The sequence below is a fragment of the Manacus candei genome, unplaced genomic scaffold (assembly GCF_025592945.1).
Source record: "Manacus candei isolate 608988 ecotype Guabito, Panama unplaced genomic scaffold, ASM2559294v1 h1tg000048l, whole genome shotgun sequence".
Taxonomy (NCBI): domain Eukaryota; kingdom Metazoa; phylum Chordata; class Aves; order Passeriformes; family Pipridae; genus Manacus; species Manacus candei.
The window spans coordinates 10,303,208-10,320,701 of record NW_026138096.1 but is presented as its reverse complement, the minus strand read 5'-3'; the positions used below and the strand labels follow the sequence as shown (position 1 = coordinate 10,320,701).

Below are 17,494 nucleotides of genomic sequence, written 5' to 3'. Positions count from 1 at the left end.
TCCCAGCAATCAGGATAGGCAGTGAGGGTCTCTTAATGTCTGGACAGAAAGGGAGAAGGATTTGGATGGATAACAGTGAGTTCCATTTAACTTTAAAAATGCTAGTTTAAATAATTGATATTAATCCTGGGCATTTAAGTCCAATTTGCTGTTATTGTTCATTGTTTATTTATGTTTTTATGTTGTTTACTAGCTTTGCTGCTACAACAGTAAAAAGCAAAAGTAAAAAAAAGCGGTAGGTGTTTCCAATCCCTTTCACTCCTTGGCTGTCAGGTACTTTCATGATGTCATGATGTTTGGGTTGCATATGCTGCAGGGAAGTGTTTAACTCCAAATAAATTGTATTAACCAACTTCTTCAAATGTCATGGAAACACTTCTCATACCAGCAGGCTTTGCAGCATTTTTCCGTGTTTTTTTTTTTTTTTTTCCTTTCCTCTTTTGGAAGCCCCTCAAGGGTTTCAGCTGTTACACTTATTTTTATATTTTGAAAGAAACAGCATTTTTGGACGAGACTTCATTTCTTAAAGCTTAATAGGTTAGTTACTAGAATGCTGGTTGTCATTAACAGCGTTTGTAATGATTGTGAAACGAGACATGAGAAGGAAATGAGATTATGAAGGAAACATTATCGGATAATTTTACTGTGAGCTCTTTAGGTCGCTGCAATTGGAGTTCATGGGAACTTTTCCCAACTGTGCAAACAGAAGCCAACAGCTAAATTATTCTGCCTGAGATTCTTAATTGCAATAGGATGAGCAACACTGAGTTTTGGTACAAAATTATTGATTAAAATTTTGGAAGTCTGAACTATCAGTGTAGCTTGCTGCAAAACTGCTATCCAGTGAAACGAAAGCAAAGATGCATCAAACTGAATTGCTCTCAGCCACTGAACGTTGTTATGTGCAGAGAACAAGGCTTAGAAAATGTTCTTCTATTCCTTTGTGTGCTCAGTTGCATGTGTGGTACCTCTGTGTAATCAGAAGCAGAGCATTCATGTCTTCTGCGGTCTGACAGATGAAGTCAGGTTGTTCATAGTCATATCACTAGAGATGGAATTATAATAACTTTAAAGTTTAGCTACCTTTGCACTGAAAAGGCTCTCTGAGCAACCACGCAAATGCAGTTAGTTAAACTGTTACTAGAATTTATAAAGTCATCTTTCTCAAGTGCCATTTTAACTGAATTTCTCCAATTGTCTCTTTTTCAGGAGACCTCATGGAAGGAGAGCTTTATTCAGCTCTCAAGGAGGAAGAGGCCTCTGAATCAGTTTCCAGTACAAACTTTAGTGGTGAAATGCACTTCTATGAGCTTGTAGAAGACACAAAAGATGGGATCTGGCTGGTACAGGTATAGAAATTCGATCGTTCCTTTTTATATATTTATCACACTCCAAATGTGTTTCAAAGGAGGAGTTTATGAGGGTAGTTAACTAGCTGTAAAAATATATAACAGAGAGATCTGGTGACAAAGATAAATTATATCCGGGAGATAAGGAATAGAGGAATAAATCTGTTAAAAAAAAACGCAGGAGAGGCTGGAAGTGCCAGAATTCCTATACAATCAGGAAGAAAAATAAAGCCTGTTATTCTGTGGATTGCTTTTTGAAAAGCAGGCACTTTAGAACCAGAAAACAAGCAAAGCAGCACACACTTAAGTACACAGAGTATGCAAGTCCTTGGCCCTGGTATTCTGAGAGCCTGTGTGATGTGAAGTAGGTGCATTAGCACAGATGCTCCCAGCTGGCACAGGAGAGGTGCTTCTGGTGCTGCTCTTCCTTTTGGCTGCCTTACAGGCTCAGACCCAACCGATTTAAGTTTCTGTTTATCTAAGTGGCTTAGAGCACTTGTAAAATCTCTGTTGGCTTTTCACAAAGGCAAGAGCTCAGTGTGCTGCTTCCCAGGCTTAGCAGGCTGCTTCTACAACACACTCTTGGAGCTTAAAGTTAACCTTCTCCCAAACCTGTTGGGCCCACCAGTTATGGAGTGTGCTCCCCCAGGGCTGCATGAGAATAAGAGATCAATTAGTAAAAGAAAGAAAGACTTTTTCAGATTGGATTCTGAAACAATTCATCATCACTCCTGAGAACATAAGTAAACCAGACCAAAACGTAGAATTATTTTCTGTGTCAACTTTTCTGTTAGTAAGAGGGTTTTGTTTTTTTTTAAGGCATAAGTTTCCTGCTAACAGTCACATCAGGCAATCAGAATTCTCCACCAGGCAATTAATTGTTCAGTTGATAGCTCCCACCTGGTTTTTCTGGTCTCGCTTCATGTTTTCTATGTAACAGGAAGTCATTAAATCTTGATAATCCATTTATTAGACCTGCACTGTCACCACATCAGATCTCACCCCCAAATAGACAGTGAGAGAACAGATTACCTTCAGACTAGAAATGGCAGTTGTGTTTTGGAAAAGATGTATTTGCAGTTTATTGAATCCAAGCTTGAGGTTTAAATCATGCAGAAGAGCATTCTTGAAGCAGAGTGCTGAAAGGAAGTTTACATGTCTCCAAGCTAGTTGATAAGTACAAGCATGAATATGCTATGAAAAACCTTCCCTTCTCCCCATGCAGCTCAAAAGAGTAAAATATGGTTGTTGTCTGTTGCTTGCAGAATTTTACTTGTAATATATTTTCCACTGGCTTCCTAATAGCAGATCAGATAGGCTGTGCTTTGATATCTCTAGTGTGATGAATGTTGTCATCATTCTGGGAATATTTGCACAGCTATTCAGTTGGTCACAATAGCTGTGGAAAAAAAAATTAGTGGAATTTACTGAATAATTTACTGAACGCTATTTGTCTGTTTCTCTACAATAAAAACCACAAGACATGTCAAATTCCTATTTTTCATTCTTGCTTCTCGAGTTTTCATCACTTCTGAGTTTTCATTTGCTCCATTCCCCACTGTAACTCCTGTCTGGATAACTCCTGTGCTGGGTTTCTTCATGTCCTTCCACAGGTTTTTCCTTGTTTTTTCTTAGGCCTTGTCCCTGCAGAGCCAGTTTTTACCATCTCTTCCCTGTTCTAACCCTTGCCCATCCTCCTTTACCGTTAGGCATCCTGTGGAAAGTTCACAGCTAATTAACCAGCTCGATGATTTAGGCAGGGAACAGTGGAGAGTGAGGATGTCTCGTGGATGGGCTTGGGAGCACAGGCAAGGTCAGAGATTCCCCTTCTTTGTTGCTACTGACTGGGAAGCAGAAGGGATCTCCAGATCCTTTTCAGGAGCAGAAGGAGAGGAGCAGTTCTGGCTCAGCTGGTGCAGTGGCTGTTGGTTGAGTTGGTTTTGAACACTTCATAACTCTGTATGGGAAGACTGGGACTCTGAAGATGATTTTTATTTTGTAAATGAAATGTCTGGTGTGGCACAGGCTGGCAGTGTGATAGCCGTCACTGTCTGCAGAGAATCAAAGGGAAAAGAGGAAACAATTTCTACTTCTTGATGTGTGTGACACAAATTGAGATGTGAATTTGTCATCCAGAGTCAGCGAGATGAATTCCTTGAAGAAAGTCCAAGTCAGTACACAAGGAATCAGTGTTTGTGGGTTTGTTTCTTTATTTTCTGGAAATCCACATGCAAAGCATCCCTGTTCAGTGGTAATTTGTTTACCAGTGTAGCTGTTCACAGCTCCTGTGTGGCGCTTCCGTAGAGCCACAGACAGCAGCATGTTCTTTCTCCTATTAGCTCATGATCTCATCACCTTTCCCTTTATGCCGTTCTTCTTGCTTGCCAGCTGCTGCTGTGCACTGCTCTGGCTGGCAGGGAGGGTGAGTGGTAGTTTGTGGAGCTGCTTCTCTTGTTGGTAGAGGAGTAACACGGAGTGTTCTTACTTTTCCAGACTCTGGTATGGCTCGTGCTCTCTCGTTAGTCTCTAGAAACCTGTAACATCCAACAGTATCATAGCCATTGTGACTTTTTAAAAACCTGCAGTAAGTGAGCTGCAAATAAAAATCCTCTTTGAATGAAGTTAAAATCTAAGTTAATGTATATTTTTATTTTAAAAGTCCCTACTGTAACGTAGTGGTAGAGAGAAGTAAAGGGAACTTTCTTCTTGGCATTGAATTACGGGAACAAACATTTTGATTGTGTCTAGTAGAAGTGAAAAGACCATTATTATGGATGTAAAATGCTGCAGGCTATTCTGCGTCTCAGCTCCTAGTTCAAGTGGTGTAGTCACAGTGCAAGGGATGTGCCTACAACACTTTGGTGGTGGTGGTCTGTTCGTTCTTTCTTTTGCTTGCAATTGCTATATTTGCCTTTTGGATTTTGCCAGGTGATTAGCTGTTCTTGCTAAAAGGAAATGAAGTAGAAACACTCTATTCATTTCAAAATACATCATTCAGTATTTCTGTCTTTTCCAATAGACCTTCAGGATCATTTACCACAGGATACCTGATTTTTAGCTTTCAGTTTCCTTCTTGAGAGGCTTCACATCCAGCCATGGGTGCAGAATACCATCAGCTGGAATGTAATAGTTCTCATGCTGCCTGTGAATCGGTGTTAATTCATTACAGAGGCTCATTTACTCTCAACCTCTGACTTAACTGACAGCTTAACTGAGCTGTTCAGATCAGGTGCATAGATCACCCCACCTCCCTTGAGAAACTCCACGTAATTTTGAGGTGGTTAATTGTTGTGTGCTGTGATGGATGTCATCCTTTGCCTATTTTGATCTGATTTCTCAAAATCTCTTTTCTCAGAAAAGCAAGAGATCTCCAGATATCTCCAGTCCATATGGGTGGATTCTGAACCAGTTGTGAGTTCTTAGGAAAGAGCAACTATGCAGAAATTCAGTTCCATCAGCACAATGAAAGATAATAAACAAGAGAGTGAGATGTCTCAGAGTTAATAAAAGTGCAGACAGTCATGTAGAAACTCATTGACATTCTCTGGAATAAGTGAACTTTTTTCCAAACTTTTAATAAGTAACTCACCAGTCCATTTGTAATTAATTGTATTCTGAATGAGAATTTTCCAAGAACTTTTACTTCTCTTTTATCTACGGGAGCACAGTTGGCAACATAGCTGTTGATTAGAAAGGGCTCTATGAAAAGCACATAAGAATTAATTAATTAATAGACTAGAGTTTTTGAATCTCTGTGGAGCCCTAAAAATCTTCCAGTGTGTGCATGGACTCTGTACAGTAATATTGGGCTTTCTCTGCTCGTTTACCCTCCGCAGGCACGAGGAGTTTGTGGGTATCTCAAACTGGAAACTGCTGAGCCAGACTGACAGTTCTCACATACATACAACCTTACCTGTTCATTAAATCAGTTAGAAATCAGTTTTGACTTTGGCAAAGCCATAGTTTTTTTCCAATTCGAATGTCTGTATTGCTTCATGCAGAGAGTGACTTGCTGGGGCTGGGTGAGGACTCACTGCATCTGGGAGAACCCTCTGTATGTGTGTGTGTGTGTGTATGCAACAGGGAATAGTGTCTCTCACTTCATAGGTTTTGTTCTTCCTGAAAGTTTAAAGCCTGTCACAGTGCCCTAGTGCCCAGAGTTGAGGAGCACTTTGTGGCTAAGCTGTAAACCCACATTTTGGCTGTTCATGTGTATTGAAAATTGTGTGCTCTTGGTGTGAGCAGGTGTTTCTGACACCTGGTATCTCAGCTAGAATTGGTTAAAATAATGAGAGCTGGAATACCATGAAGAGCCTGTTCTACATTTGCCCCTCTCTGACTCATTCTCATGCTTTGTGATATTTTAGCATTTTTAGTTGTGAGGGAGGTTCAAAACTTACTGAGACCAAATCTTGTTACTGTGACCTGTTTTGAGTTCTCTGCATACCTGCCTGAAAGAGATTGAACAAGATCTGATTTAAATGCACAGAAAGCAGCAGAATGCTCAAGTGAGGTCACTATCATGTCATGCTGAAGTCCTTCAGGGGTACCTGAAGAGGAGTCTGTCTTTGCATTTTGCATTGTTATAGCAAACTCTTAACGTAAGCTCTGTTTCCTTGAGCCAATTTCAATTTTTACTTTTATTTTAACAATGTATGTTTCATAAAATAATCTTTAAAAATGCTTAATGATAACTGCAAATTAAGGAGCAGCTGGATTGATGATGGTTCTAAAGTAGCTGTTGCAATACCAACGCACCTACACAATACACTTTGGTTTTAGATTAGGCAAGAGAGGCAGAGTGCCTTGCTGACTTTGTCCTATTTTTCCAAGTGTTTGTATTTTTCTGTGTCTGGGGTAGTTGCTCTTCAAGTCTGTTTGCTTCTTTAAGATCATTACTGTGACTGCTTTAACATATAGATCAAAACGATTCTATTCATTACTTAATTAATCTCTTTTGGGATAATTCTGTGTAATTGAATGTCAGGAGAACTCTTCCAGTGCAAAAGCTCCCTATTCAAATGTTGGTTGAAATCAGGATTTCAGCAATTGCAGTGCTGTGTGTCCCTAGTCAAATTCTATTTGCATTTTGTTTTCTGTGGCACCTGGAAGCCACTTTCTTTGGGATTTGTGGAAGCTAAACAAGAAATCTCAATCAGAACATGTAGCAATAAAGGAGATTTCCAAACCCCCACCTTTCCATTTTTACTTTGCACATCTTAGTGGCATAACTTATCCTGCAGAATTTCATAGTCATTGGTTGAGAATCTCCCAAGCTCTTGGGATATGGTGTGGTCCTCCCAAATTCACAGATGGAGTATGAAGAAACTCGTGGTTGAGACTTCAGAGGAAGTTTGTGGGTGGATGCTCAGTGAGAGCCCGTCCTTCTCTCCAGCATCTTCTCCTACTAAAGAAGTGAATAATTCAAATACAGAGATGGGAGTTCAAACCCTGCAGTCAGAGCCAGTCCTCTGGCCTGTTTTAGGTGTAGTTTCGGGAGCAGATATGTTCTGTGATGTCAGGTTGTTAAATGGCAGGGTTACTGTGATCCTGTTGGATTCTCTTAGCCCATTAAGATGATTAATGGATTAATTGAGTTACCCTCATTGTCTTACCTGTCACTCTGACATGTGATACGTTACAGATTGTGAACATAGCTAATAATAAGAAAAGCTGGAAGGGTTTGTGTTTGTGTTCCTCCAGAGGTGGTGTTTGTTTCTCAGCTGTGCCAGCCTGCTCTTGTGAGCTCGGGCTTTATTTCTATAACATTAAATAGTGTGTCTCTCTTACATTGTAAATTGTCCAAATACTCCTGTCGACTGTTCTCTTCCTGGGAATGTGTGTCTGACTTCTGGCTTGGGTGTATTCATGGCTAATTTGTTCCTATCCGGCATAAATTGACATTGCCCTTTAGTTTCACTGACTCCTGATGTCAGTCCCACTCCTCCCAGTATGTGCAGTCAGTCAACCAGTGTGTTTTGTCGGGTATAATATATCCTGGGCTTTGCTTATTTTGCAGCCAGTTAATATTGATGGCTCATGTTTTCTTGTGGAGCAACTGATAGCCCCAGGCTTTTCCTCCCATTGCTGTTCCTGAGTGATGAACTCCCCGAGTGTCCTGTTCATTACTGAACTCAATTTCATGTGTGACACTCTGCATTACAAGATTTGTGCAGCTCTTCCTGCATGGTGTTATAATCCTCTTTCCTACACAGATGTGCCTTCCCAGTTTTATGTCGTGCACAAATGGCTTTGGGAGACTTCAGGCTCCCGCAGGAAGGGCATTAGTAGGAATATCTGCTGAACTGAGCTCTAAGGTAAATCTGTTAAGAAGCCTGTTAGCACCTTGCTGGCATTTTGATGTCTTCTTGCCATAGCCAATTTCTTGCTCACTTTAAAGCTTTTTTTTTTTTTTTACTCAATATAGAAGTTTATCTCTAGTTCTCATGTAAATTTTCCATGTGGCATAATTCATGATACTCTACCAAACTACAAATGGGGTACTGCATTTTCTTACACTTGAAATGCGGTTCTTCTTCTCCAGGAAAAGAGGGATGTTTAGCTCTCAGTCAGGAATGATACATCTTCAGTAATTGCATGCTGGAATGGGGTGGAAAATGCAACCATCTCTGCAACTTTAAAATTTGTTCTGTAGTTTTGCATCCTACTGAGATCAAATTGGTGGGATTTTTTTTTTCATTTGTTCTTAAATATAGCTACTAACTTGTTGTTCTGCTGTCAAAATGTGAATTAGCCTGACAGGGGGTTATAAGAAATCTTCACAGGTTCTCCTGTGATTTCGTGTGCTTGTGTTACAGTCCTGGGATGGAGGTTTCCTGCTTACTCTGGTGTGTGTTATTTGAGTTTTGTTTCCATCTTCGGGTGATAGTCTCTTCCCATGAAGTTGCTCACTGGTCCATGGCCAGCCATCTCCTCTTCATTGAAAGCTGAGTCATAGCAATAATTTAACTTTAAAAAGAAAATTATCTTACATTCCTATCCTGTCTTCATTGTATGGTGATCCTGCTGCTTTTCCCCCAGTTCTGTTCCTATTCATATGACTGAAGAACCTTTTGGTACAGCTTGTAATAGTCTTTGTACAGTCTAACTTGAATTGCTCATTTCTCCTTACTCTTTTTTCTTGCATATCTTGCTTTGATAGCTCTTCCTTTTGACCTTTTCTTTAAATCCTTGTAGATTGTCAAACTACTTCTAACATCTCTCTGGAAGTGATTGCTAGGAAGAGGTACAGGACTTGACAACCCTTCTTTTTTTCCCCTTATTTAAAATCCTCATAGCTTTAACATTATGGACTTGAAGAATTTTCCAGGCCTCTTCCACATTCAAATTCCCGGACTCCTCAGTCACAGGTTTTTAAGCTACGTTTCTTTCTTATCAAAATTCACACTTCTTAAATAAAATCTGTTACAAGTGTTTGCAGGTTATTTTTAATTTAAACTGAATTGCATTGTGATTGCTTAACCTGCAGTATTTTCTTGGACTCCCTCATCCACAGAGGTGATGACTGCTTTCCAAAATTCCAAACCCTTGCCTCCATGTGGTGAACTCCCAGTGCTGTAAGTGGGTGTTGCCTGCGAGGAGCAGCTGCAGTGGATATGTTTATTTGGATTTTTTTTTTCCATAATGATATAAAAAAGCATGAGCCCAAGGAATTTTACAGAGCTTCAGTGTGCAAAACCCCAGTAGGGTTCCTCTGTGTAGTTACAAAATACAGACTGCTGGTTCTGTCATTGTCCTTCAGCATAAATAACTTTCTCCAGAAGGAAAGACTTTTTCTTAGGAAAGGAATTAAACTGGTGCCAAAAAATTCACCAGTACAAACAGCCAGATGACAGTAAAACATAGCGATGACTCTTATTTGCAATAAATCTCCTTCTCTTGACACTTTAAGTGAATATTTTAGTGTCAGACAGAAGAAACAGTGAGCAGGATCTGTCTTCCTGTACATAACATTAGAATGCTCTCAGTAGTAGCTCTGAGGATATTCTGGCTTTAAGGTGTCTATGAATTTGTTCTCTTTTAATTGAAGTGTATGAAAGGAAGAAGTTTAAAATATATGAAGTAATTGCTTCAGTTACATTGGGTGATGTAAAGAAGCCTCAGTAATACAACAGATTTCCCAGTTGGTCGTCTTGGTGCTTGAAGGTTACATTTAGCTAATCAAAAAGGCTTTTCTATGTGATATGTGTGTTTTGAGAATAACTTGAAGGATTCTTACCTAGATGTTCACCTCTGGTTTTATTTAAACATTCTAGGCTCAGTGGAATGGGAGTGTAATCTGTGACTTCAGTTTGTTTCCCTTTGTAGAGCGTTCTGCTTGGTGAATTATTTTAAGTTTCTGAGAGGATGTTACTTACCACAAAGCAGATAATATTTCTGAGTCTCAAAGGCCAGGCACACTTTCCAGGTCTGTACATAGAGAACTGTTAATCATGGTGACAGACAAACTTCCTGGGGCAAACTGACATTTGAGGTTATTAAGTCAGAAGACGACTGGGATAAGTTTAATGGCGGGTAAACAAATACCTAACAAATGGAACTTTCAAAATTTAATTTAAAAATATATTTTAAGTGGTTGCCATTAAGCCTGCAGAGGCATGTGAGGCGCTTCTAAAATAGATAACTCGACGGCCGATGGAATAGTGCGTGATCAGTCATGTCATTCAAAATTACCTGCCAACTGCAGGCACAGGCAGGGTTTTCTTTTCCTTGTGGGATTTTTTTTCCCTTCCCTGTACAGTTATAGGTCGGAGGATGAGTGCTGCTTCTTTATCATCTGTGTCAGCAGAAGCTCACGGCGAGGTAACCTGAAGTACGACTTTAATATACTGGGTTAGAACAAATTAAACCTTGGGATATATCACGGCGGATTATCATCATGAAATGGCCAGATGGGGCATTGGAGTTGGTGGAACAGTCATATAAAGTTACAGAGTGAGTCACTGGCAAAGCTTGAAGGAGTCAAGATTTTTAGGCATTATCTGGGAGTTTAATCACTGTTTTCCACCACTCAGGAGTGGCTGTTGGCAGTTTAATCTGGTACCAGGTACATACATTATCCAACTCATTTAGTTGCTCTGAGACAACATTTCTTTGGCATGTTGTAACTTTTGATGGAGAATTATAATAAAATTATGGTCTTTTTTATTGCACAGAAGAGGAACCTGCTGCATCCTCTTCCTTTCTCCCCTACTATGAACTGGTTAATGATAGTTTTGTTATTTTCACAAGGGTTTTAGTAACTACCGCTCCTTTTAGGTACTTAATATTTTGATGCACTTCTGTCTTTCTGCAGAAACTGTATTTGTGTCTTAGAGCTTCACTCTCCTAAGACATTTAGGGTGATTCCCAGTTGTACACATCTATTCTATGTCCTGAGAGAAGGGGAAAGCAGTATCAAGTGTGACTAGCTCTCTGTTTTCATTGAATTTCCTTTTTATTTCAGGAAGCAAACTGACTGTGATACTAAACTAATATTTCCTTTTGGCAACAGGTCATAGCAAATGACAGAAGCCCACTGGTGGGTAAAGTCCATTGGGAGAAAATGGTGAAGAAAGTGTCAAGATTTGGAATACGTACCGGCACTTTTAACTGTTCCAGTGACCCCAGGTATATCCTTAAAGGATTTTCTGAATCCCGAGAATATCTTAAGGCTCAGTTGTGTTCCCTTGTTGTTACAGCAAGGGCTCACTGTGTTATAAAAGTACCTGTGACAGAAGGTGACTTTATTCATGTTTTTATCTCTACTAAAGTCTGCTCACAATTCTCCATTACATTATTTATCAGCCTCATAAACACAGTTCTGCAGCTTCTTAAAGCATCGTGTGGGAAATGCATGATTAGACCATGGAGAGCGTGACACAGCAATGGAAAAGAATGAACAGGAGAGTTTGGCCTTACAGTCCAGGCATTCAGGGACTGGAACTGTTGCCCGTAACAAATAAAAACACAAACCAACAGAGTGCCGGTTTATGCGGTGCTTTATTCGGGGCCCCGGGAACCTGAGGACTAGCGTCCCAAGTCAGGATTCCGAAGACCTCCATTCTCAGTTCAACTTTTATACACAAACAAGTTTACATGCTGTTTCCACGGCAAAACAGTTACATTCAGTTACAAACAAGCTCATAGCAATTTCTACAACAAAACAGTTACAAGCAAGCTCATACTTCATACTGATAACAATTAATAATCATCTATTCTAATCATAAATTTTACTTAAGCTGTCTTACCCCTAGAAACTGATTAACAGACCCTTACCACATCCCAGGTAACAAATCATTATATACATGCTTGCCTTAATCCTTTGATTATTGTTGCCATCTCTTCAGCACATTCCACACTCACAAACAAGGTTGCTAGCTTACTACTTTGAAGCATTGCTTTCTGGGCCTACTCTCCTACTAAGCCTTAGCCATTCTACTACTAAATTCGAATTATTCTGCAACAGAACTATGCTTGCTCAGGACAAAGGCGAATATATCAGTTGTAGAGTTGTTGTATCACCATCTGGAAAGGGGAGACCAGGTTAGCATGAACCTTGGAAACAGTGCCTGCTTCCTAGAGTTACTGACAAATCCTGTTCCCTGACAAATGTATGTTTATATGTAAACTGGCACACACCCTTGGGCAACATGCAGTGTGCTGTGCAGGAGTCACTGTGTTTGCATATGATTTCAAACAAGGAAGAAGAGGAAAGCCAGAGAAGCTATTAATAAATCTCTGCTGCTGTAAAAATAGGCTTTTTTTGAACATTTTGCTGGAGGCATTTGCTTTACATGACTGGAGACTTTGTCTAGAATTCCAGCGGCATGTATGGATACGCACATCTTACACAGCTTAAGTCCTAAATGCTTACAGAAATCTCAGAGTTAATTGTAAGAGGAAATTCTTAGGCTTTGTAGTGCTTATGCAAAATAATCTTGTCTTATCAAAACGCTGGTATTTGAACATCTTAAAAAATTGGCAGTGTTTCTCTTTGCACAGCTTGTAAGTAGTCTTAATGTTCTGATCAAATACTATGTTTTAAATGAATTAGATTTTTTTTAATACAAGAAATGTTTTGCTGAGTAAACCCTCGTGAATAGTTTTATTCAGATTGGAGCTGAAATTCAGCAGAACACTGCACCCTGCAGTAGTCAGGATACCTTCATTAGCAGGGTAATATCTTACAGCTCTTTCTAAAAATGTTACATTCAGATTCCTGAGGTGAGGAGTTGTCATTGTCTAAACACATGTTGACAGATCAAAACCAGAGAGAGTGTAGGTAAGATGGATGGTGAATGAGGCTGGTGGTTCCTATTTTCATATGCAGGGTTCTCGGAACAGTCTGGGTGCCTGTTGACTCTGTCATGCTTTGATTGTTGAAACTTGCCAGGCATTTCCTAAAAGGAGGACTACATAAATTGGGTGTAGTGATCCTGGTAGGAGAGAAGGGATCTTCTGAGTAATCAGGTTCATCTCATAGTTAGGGAGGTCTGGACCATGACTGGGGGTTCAGCCGTGAAGATCCTCTTCTTTTAGGTGTGGATTTGGGGTTCAGCCATCTGCCTTCCAGACAGTGTGGGTATTCTTTTAGGCCAAATAATCCAGCAGAATGTGTCTGCTTCCTGCTGTGCTGGTTTTGTGGTGAGCTCCCTCACCTCACCCTTTAGCCTGTCTGCATCCTGCCAAAATGCCCCAGTAGGAAGTGGACACGTGTCAGCTTCATTAAAGCAACTGCAAACAGACCAGGTGCTTAGCATGTCTCATTTTTGGGCTCAGAACACAGATTCAAGGACAGCTCCAGGCCTGTGAAACTCTGTGGTCTAACCTGCCGTTTTCTTTGTAGATACTGCAAGAGGAGGGGTTGGCTGAAATCCACCCTCATCATGTCGGTTCCACAAACCAGTACCTCCAAGGGAAAAGTCATGATTAAGGAGTACAGCGGGCACAGGATCGAAGTGGAGCACATTTTCAAGTGGATCACAGCCCACGCCGCTTCTCGGATCAAAACCATCTACAACTCCGAGCACTTGAAAGAAGAATGGAACAGAAGTGACCAGTACCGGGTGAAAATATACCTGTTTGCCAACCTGGACCAGCCCCCGGCGTTCTTCTCTGCACTAAGTGTAAAGTTTACTGGGAGAGTAGAGTTTATTTTTGTGAACGTGGAAAACTGGGACAACAAAAGCTACATGGCAGAAATTGGTGTCTACAAGACGCCATCGTACATACTTAGGACTCCTGAGGGGATTTACAGGTATGGAAATAACACTGGTGAATTTATATCACTACGTGCCATGGATTCCTTTTTGCGCTCGCTACAACCAGAAGTTAACGATTTATTTGTTTTAAGCTTAGTTTTGGTTAATCTGATGGCTTGGATGGACCTGTTTATTACCCAAGGAGCCACTATAAAGCGTTTTGTGGTTCTCATAAGCACTTTAGGGACGTATAATTCATTGTTAATTATTTCCTGGCTACCAGTGTTAGGTTTTTTGCAACTACCCTACCTAGACAGCTTTTATGAGTACAGCTTAAAACTCTTCAGGTACTCTAACACAACTACTTTGGCTTCTTGGGTGAGAGCCGATTGGATGTTCTACTCCTCACATCCAGCCCTCTTCCTCAGCACGTACCTTGGTCATGGTTTACTAATCGATTACTTTGAGAAGAAGAGAAGACGCAATAACAACACTGATGAAGTAAATGCTAATAATCTGGAGTGGCTGTCGAGCCTGTGGGACTGGTACACCAGCTACTTGTTTCATCCTATTGCTTCTTTTCAACACTTCCCTTTCGACTCGGATTGGGATGAAGACCCGGATTTGTTCTTGGAGCGGTTGGCTTTCCCCGATCTCTGGCTTCACCCTCTGATACCAACCGATTACATAAAAAACTTACCCATGTGGAGGTTTAAATGTCTCGGCACCCATTCCGATGAGGAGATGCTGGAAACCTTTCCGGACAGCGAGAGTGACTCTGACAGTGAAAACAAAGAGGTCTTCAGCAGCGACAGGGAGGCCTCAGAGGACGATGAGCTGAGCACGTTTCACAGGTGCAGCGGAGCAGAGCATCGGTGCGGCGCCGGGCCCTGCCCGTGTGCCAACAAATATTGTCATCCCGAGCCATGCGGACGGAAAGCGAGGTCCTACGGCTCGTGCAGCTCCGCAGGCGACATGGAGCCAGACTGGTCGGCCTGGCCCCCCGAGATGTTGCACTGTACAGAGTGTGTGGTGTGTCTGGAGAATTTCGCGAGCGGCTGCCTGCTCATGGGCCTGCCGTGCGGCCACGTGTTCCACCAGAATTGCATCATGATGTGGCTGGCGGGGGGGCGGCACTGCTGCCCCGTCTGCAGGTGGGCTTCCTACAAGAAAAAGCAGCCATACACACACCCTCAGCCTTTGTCGAGCGACCCCCCATCTTAGCTGTGTGTCCTGCGTAAGCTTTCGGGGTATTACTGCTTGCCTTTTAAATGTTAGTCACTTAAGAGATTATGTGGTTTGAAGTTTTTAGTTTAAATGTTAGTGCAGTGAACTAAAATATACATGATGCTAACGTTAACGACAGAATCATTTGGTTGCCTTGTATGTTGAACTGAATGCAAACTTGCCGTACAATAACTTGTTCTTTTCAACATCTGGAAACTTGATGCTGTTTTTTTGTAAGCACAAAAAAAATCAAGCCTACAACAGAAGTGTATTCCAGCAAACGTTTACAAGTTAGGATGTAGGTGAAATCAAAATTCTAATCGGAGACAATTGCTTAATTTAAGTGTTTCTTATTTTAGAGTCTGTTCAGCACATCTTTGTTGAATAATGTATGTTGTAAGACAGTACCATTTAAAAAAGAAATCAGTGAAATAAATTATTTTAAAAGGAGATTTGTAATGTTAATTGTTTTGATAAATATTTTGTGTGTATGGTTACGGATGTCTTGCTGGCCTGATTTATCTGTGAAGATAATAAAAATATAACACAACTTTTGTGACTAATAAATCATCTCCTAGTGATACAGGAATTCATTGCTCCAGGGTTATCCACTGGCCAAGCAGAAGGCAATGGTGTTTCACTGGGAACTACTTCCTTCATAAGTCTGCTGCATTGAGGTGCTTCTCTGCTTGACCAGTGGTTTTCCAGTTGATTACAAACTGCTTTTCCACATGGAAACCTCTTCTACCAGCTGTCTCTGCAGCAGCCTCATTTGCAGATATGTAGGAAGCCTTTAGGGCAGCTCCTCTACAGCCTCAAAGTAGACTGTCGTGGGGGAGCACAGTATTGGCATACAGTGAGAAAAGTGGCTTGTAAAGGTAAAAATTTCCAGGTTCCTACTGTGCTGGTATTTTGAAGTGATTTATGATTTCTTTGATAGTTCTTCAATGCCATAAAAAATTGACTCTGTTATTTTCTTTATACTTCAACATGAAACTGTGGGTTTGATTGTACCTTTCAGAAATCATCTGGCTGAAAATAACAGAGGAAATGTTGGTTGGAAAGAAAAAGTTGCGGAGGGGAAGAGCAGATGATGATGTAAGCAGAGGAAAAGGCCAAACTAGAAAGGTGTTTTTTCAGTTGTTTCATTGTTTATTCCTTTCCTAGATCTTGCCCATGTGGTATGAAAGGAGGATAATGAAATAAAGATGATAATAGGAAATAAAAGCACAGGTTCCTCTTGCAGTTACAACGCATCTCTCTGTGCCTTTATAGATTTGGAAGGCTGTTCACAGAGCTCTGGCACTGTTTTATCTGTCCAGGGTACCTGGGCATTCTTGTTTTTATTAACAAATGTTTCATGGCTCCTGTCACCAGGTGTATTCCCAAGAGGATATCCATGTAATGATCAGAAGAGCTGTTTTTAATTGTGAGTCCTTTTTCCTCTTCTTGTTTCCTTTTTCCCCGTGGCAGCACTGAAGGAGGGAGGTGGAAGGGGCATAATATCAGCAACTCTCCTGTGGTCCAGAAAGTCATTTTTATTCCGCTTGTGGGCTGCCAGTACATGCCCTGTCTCTGTCATTACAGCCTCGGCAGAGCAGCGGAGAGGCATAATGAGGGCAAAGATCATTTCTGCTTCCAGTCTGTGCAGCAGTTTGGCGTATGTGCCTGTCATGAGTAGCTGAAATCCACCTCGTTTCAGGACTGCTCTGAAACCTGCACTGAAATGAGGCCTTGCCAGGGGAAAGGGGGAGAAGTTCTGTGAGTATAAATAAGGCTGTAGCCGAGGTGCTGACGAGCCTCTGTGTTACAGCCCCGCTGTAGCGTTTTGCCGGTATCTCGGCAATTTGCCCAACGCTGTGAGTGCAAGGCTGTGTCCTCGGGGCACTGGGTGCTTGTGGAGCGCAGCTCTGCTGCTGAAGGCTCACCTCCTCACCCTCACACGCAGCCCCAGCAGCTCCGCTCCTCTGCACAGGCTCAGCCTTGTTTGCAAACCTTCGTGCACACCTGCTTTTAGCTGAAGGCTTGTTTTAATGACCTCCGTTGCTTTACTCGCAAATTCTTTTGATGGATGACCCAACCTGCTGTTTAATTAGCAGGAGAGCCACTGAGGGCACATCCGTAGGAGCAGGTAATTATGACCATAGGTAGCTTTCGGTCCCCTCGTGTCTGGGTTATATAAATTGTTGTGATCCAGTTCCTGGCGATGCATCTGTTTCAGAATCTACAGCAGCTGGTGTAGTGTATTGGGAGTCCCAGCAGGAAAGAAAAAGCAGTTGGATGTGTTTATTTTACGAAATGCTCATGTCAGTAGCAGCAGAAGCATCCAAGTAAGATTGTTTTCTACCGAGTTCAGGATCTCAGACGCCCTTCCCCAACACGTTGACAGTTTCACATAAGGAGAAGGAAGCAAAGACTGTGCCTGTAACAAGGTCAGCACTTTCCCTGCTCGCCTGTTTTGCCTCGCAGGGCTGGGCTGTGCTGGTACTTGTGAAGAATCTTAGAACTGAGATGCTAAACATTCCTGAAGTGGTGTTTTGTTCCCTGATGTCTCGTGCCTGGAAGCTGGAGACCAATTATAAACAGAAAATTTCAGATGACTTAGGTGAGGTTACCTATTTCAGAAGGTTTAATGAGGCTAATGGATGCTTTTGTACTGCTATTACAGAGGGTGGATTTAAATCATCTCTGAAGGTCTTTGCCAGTCTCAATTTC

General features: G+C 41.3%; 1 protein-coding gene across 2 annotated transcripts in view; it reads left to right on the top strand.

Moving 5' to 3' along the window:
- LOC127476098 (charged multivesicular body protein 3) overlaps window positions 1–17,494 on the top strand; it is a 32,925-nt gene that overhangs the window by 1,273 nt on the left and 14,158 nt on the right. The window contains exons 2-4 of one of the 2 annotated variants that reach the window (XM_051798571.1): window positions 1,210–1,349; window positions 10,864–10,979; window positions 13,198–15,229. In XM_051798571.1, the coding sequence (XP_051654531.1) occupies window positions 1,210–1,349; window positions 10,864–10,979; window positions 13,198–14,776 (1,835 nt within the window). In that variant the 3' untranslated portion in view covers window positions 14,777–15,229. Of the gene's footprint in view, window positions 1–1,209; window positions 1,350–10,863; window positions 10,980–13,197; window positions 15,230–17,494 lie in introns of those variants that run through there. The other variant, XM_051798574.1, reaches the window with a different exon arrangement.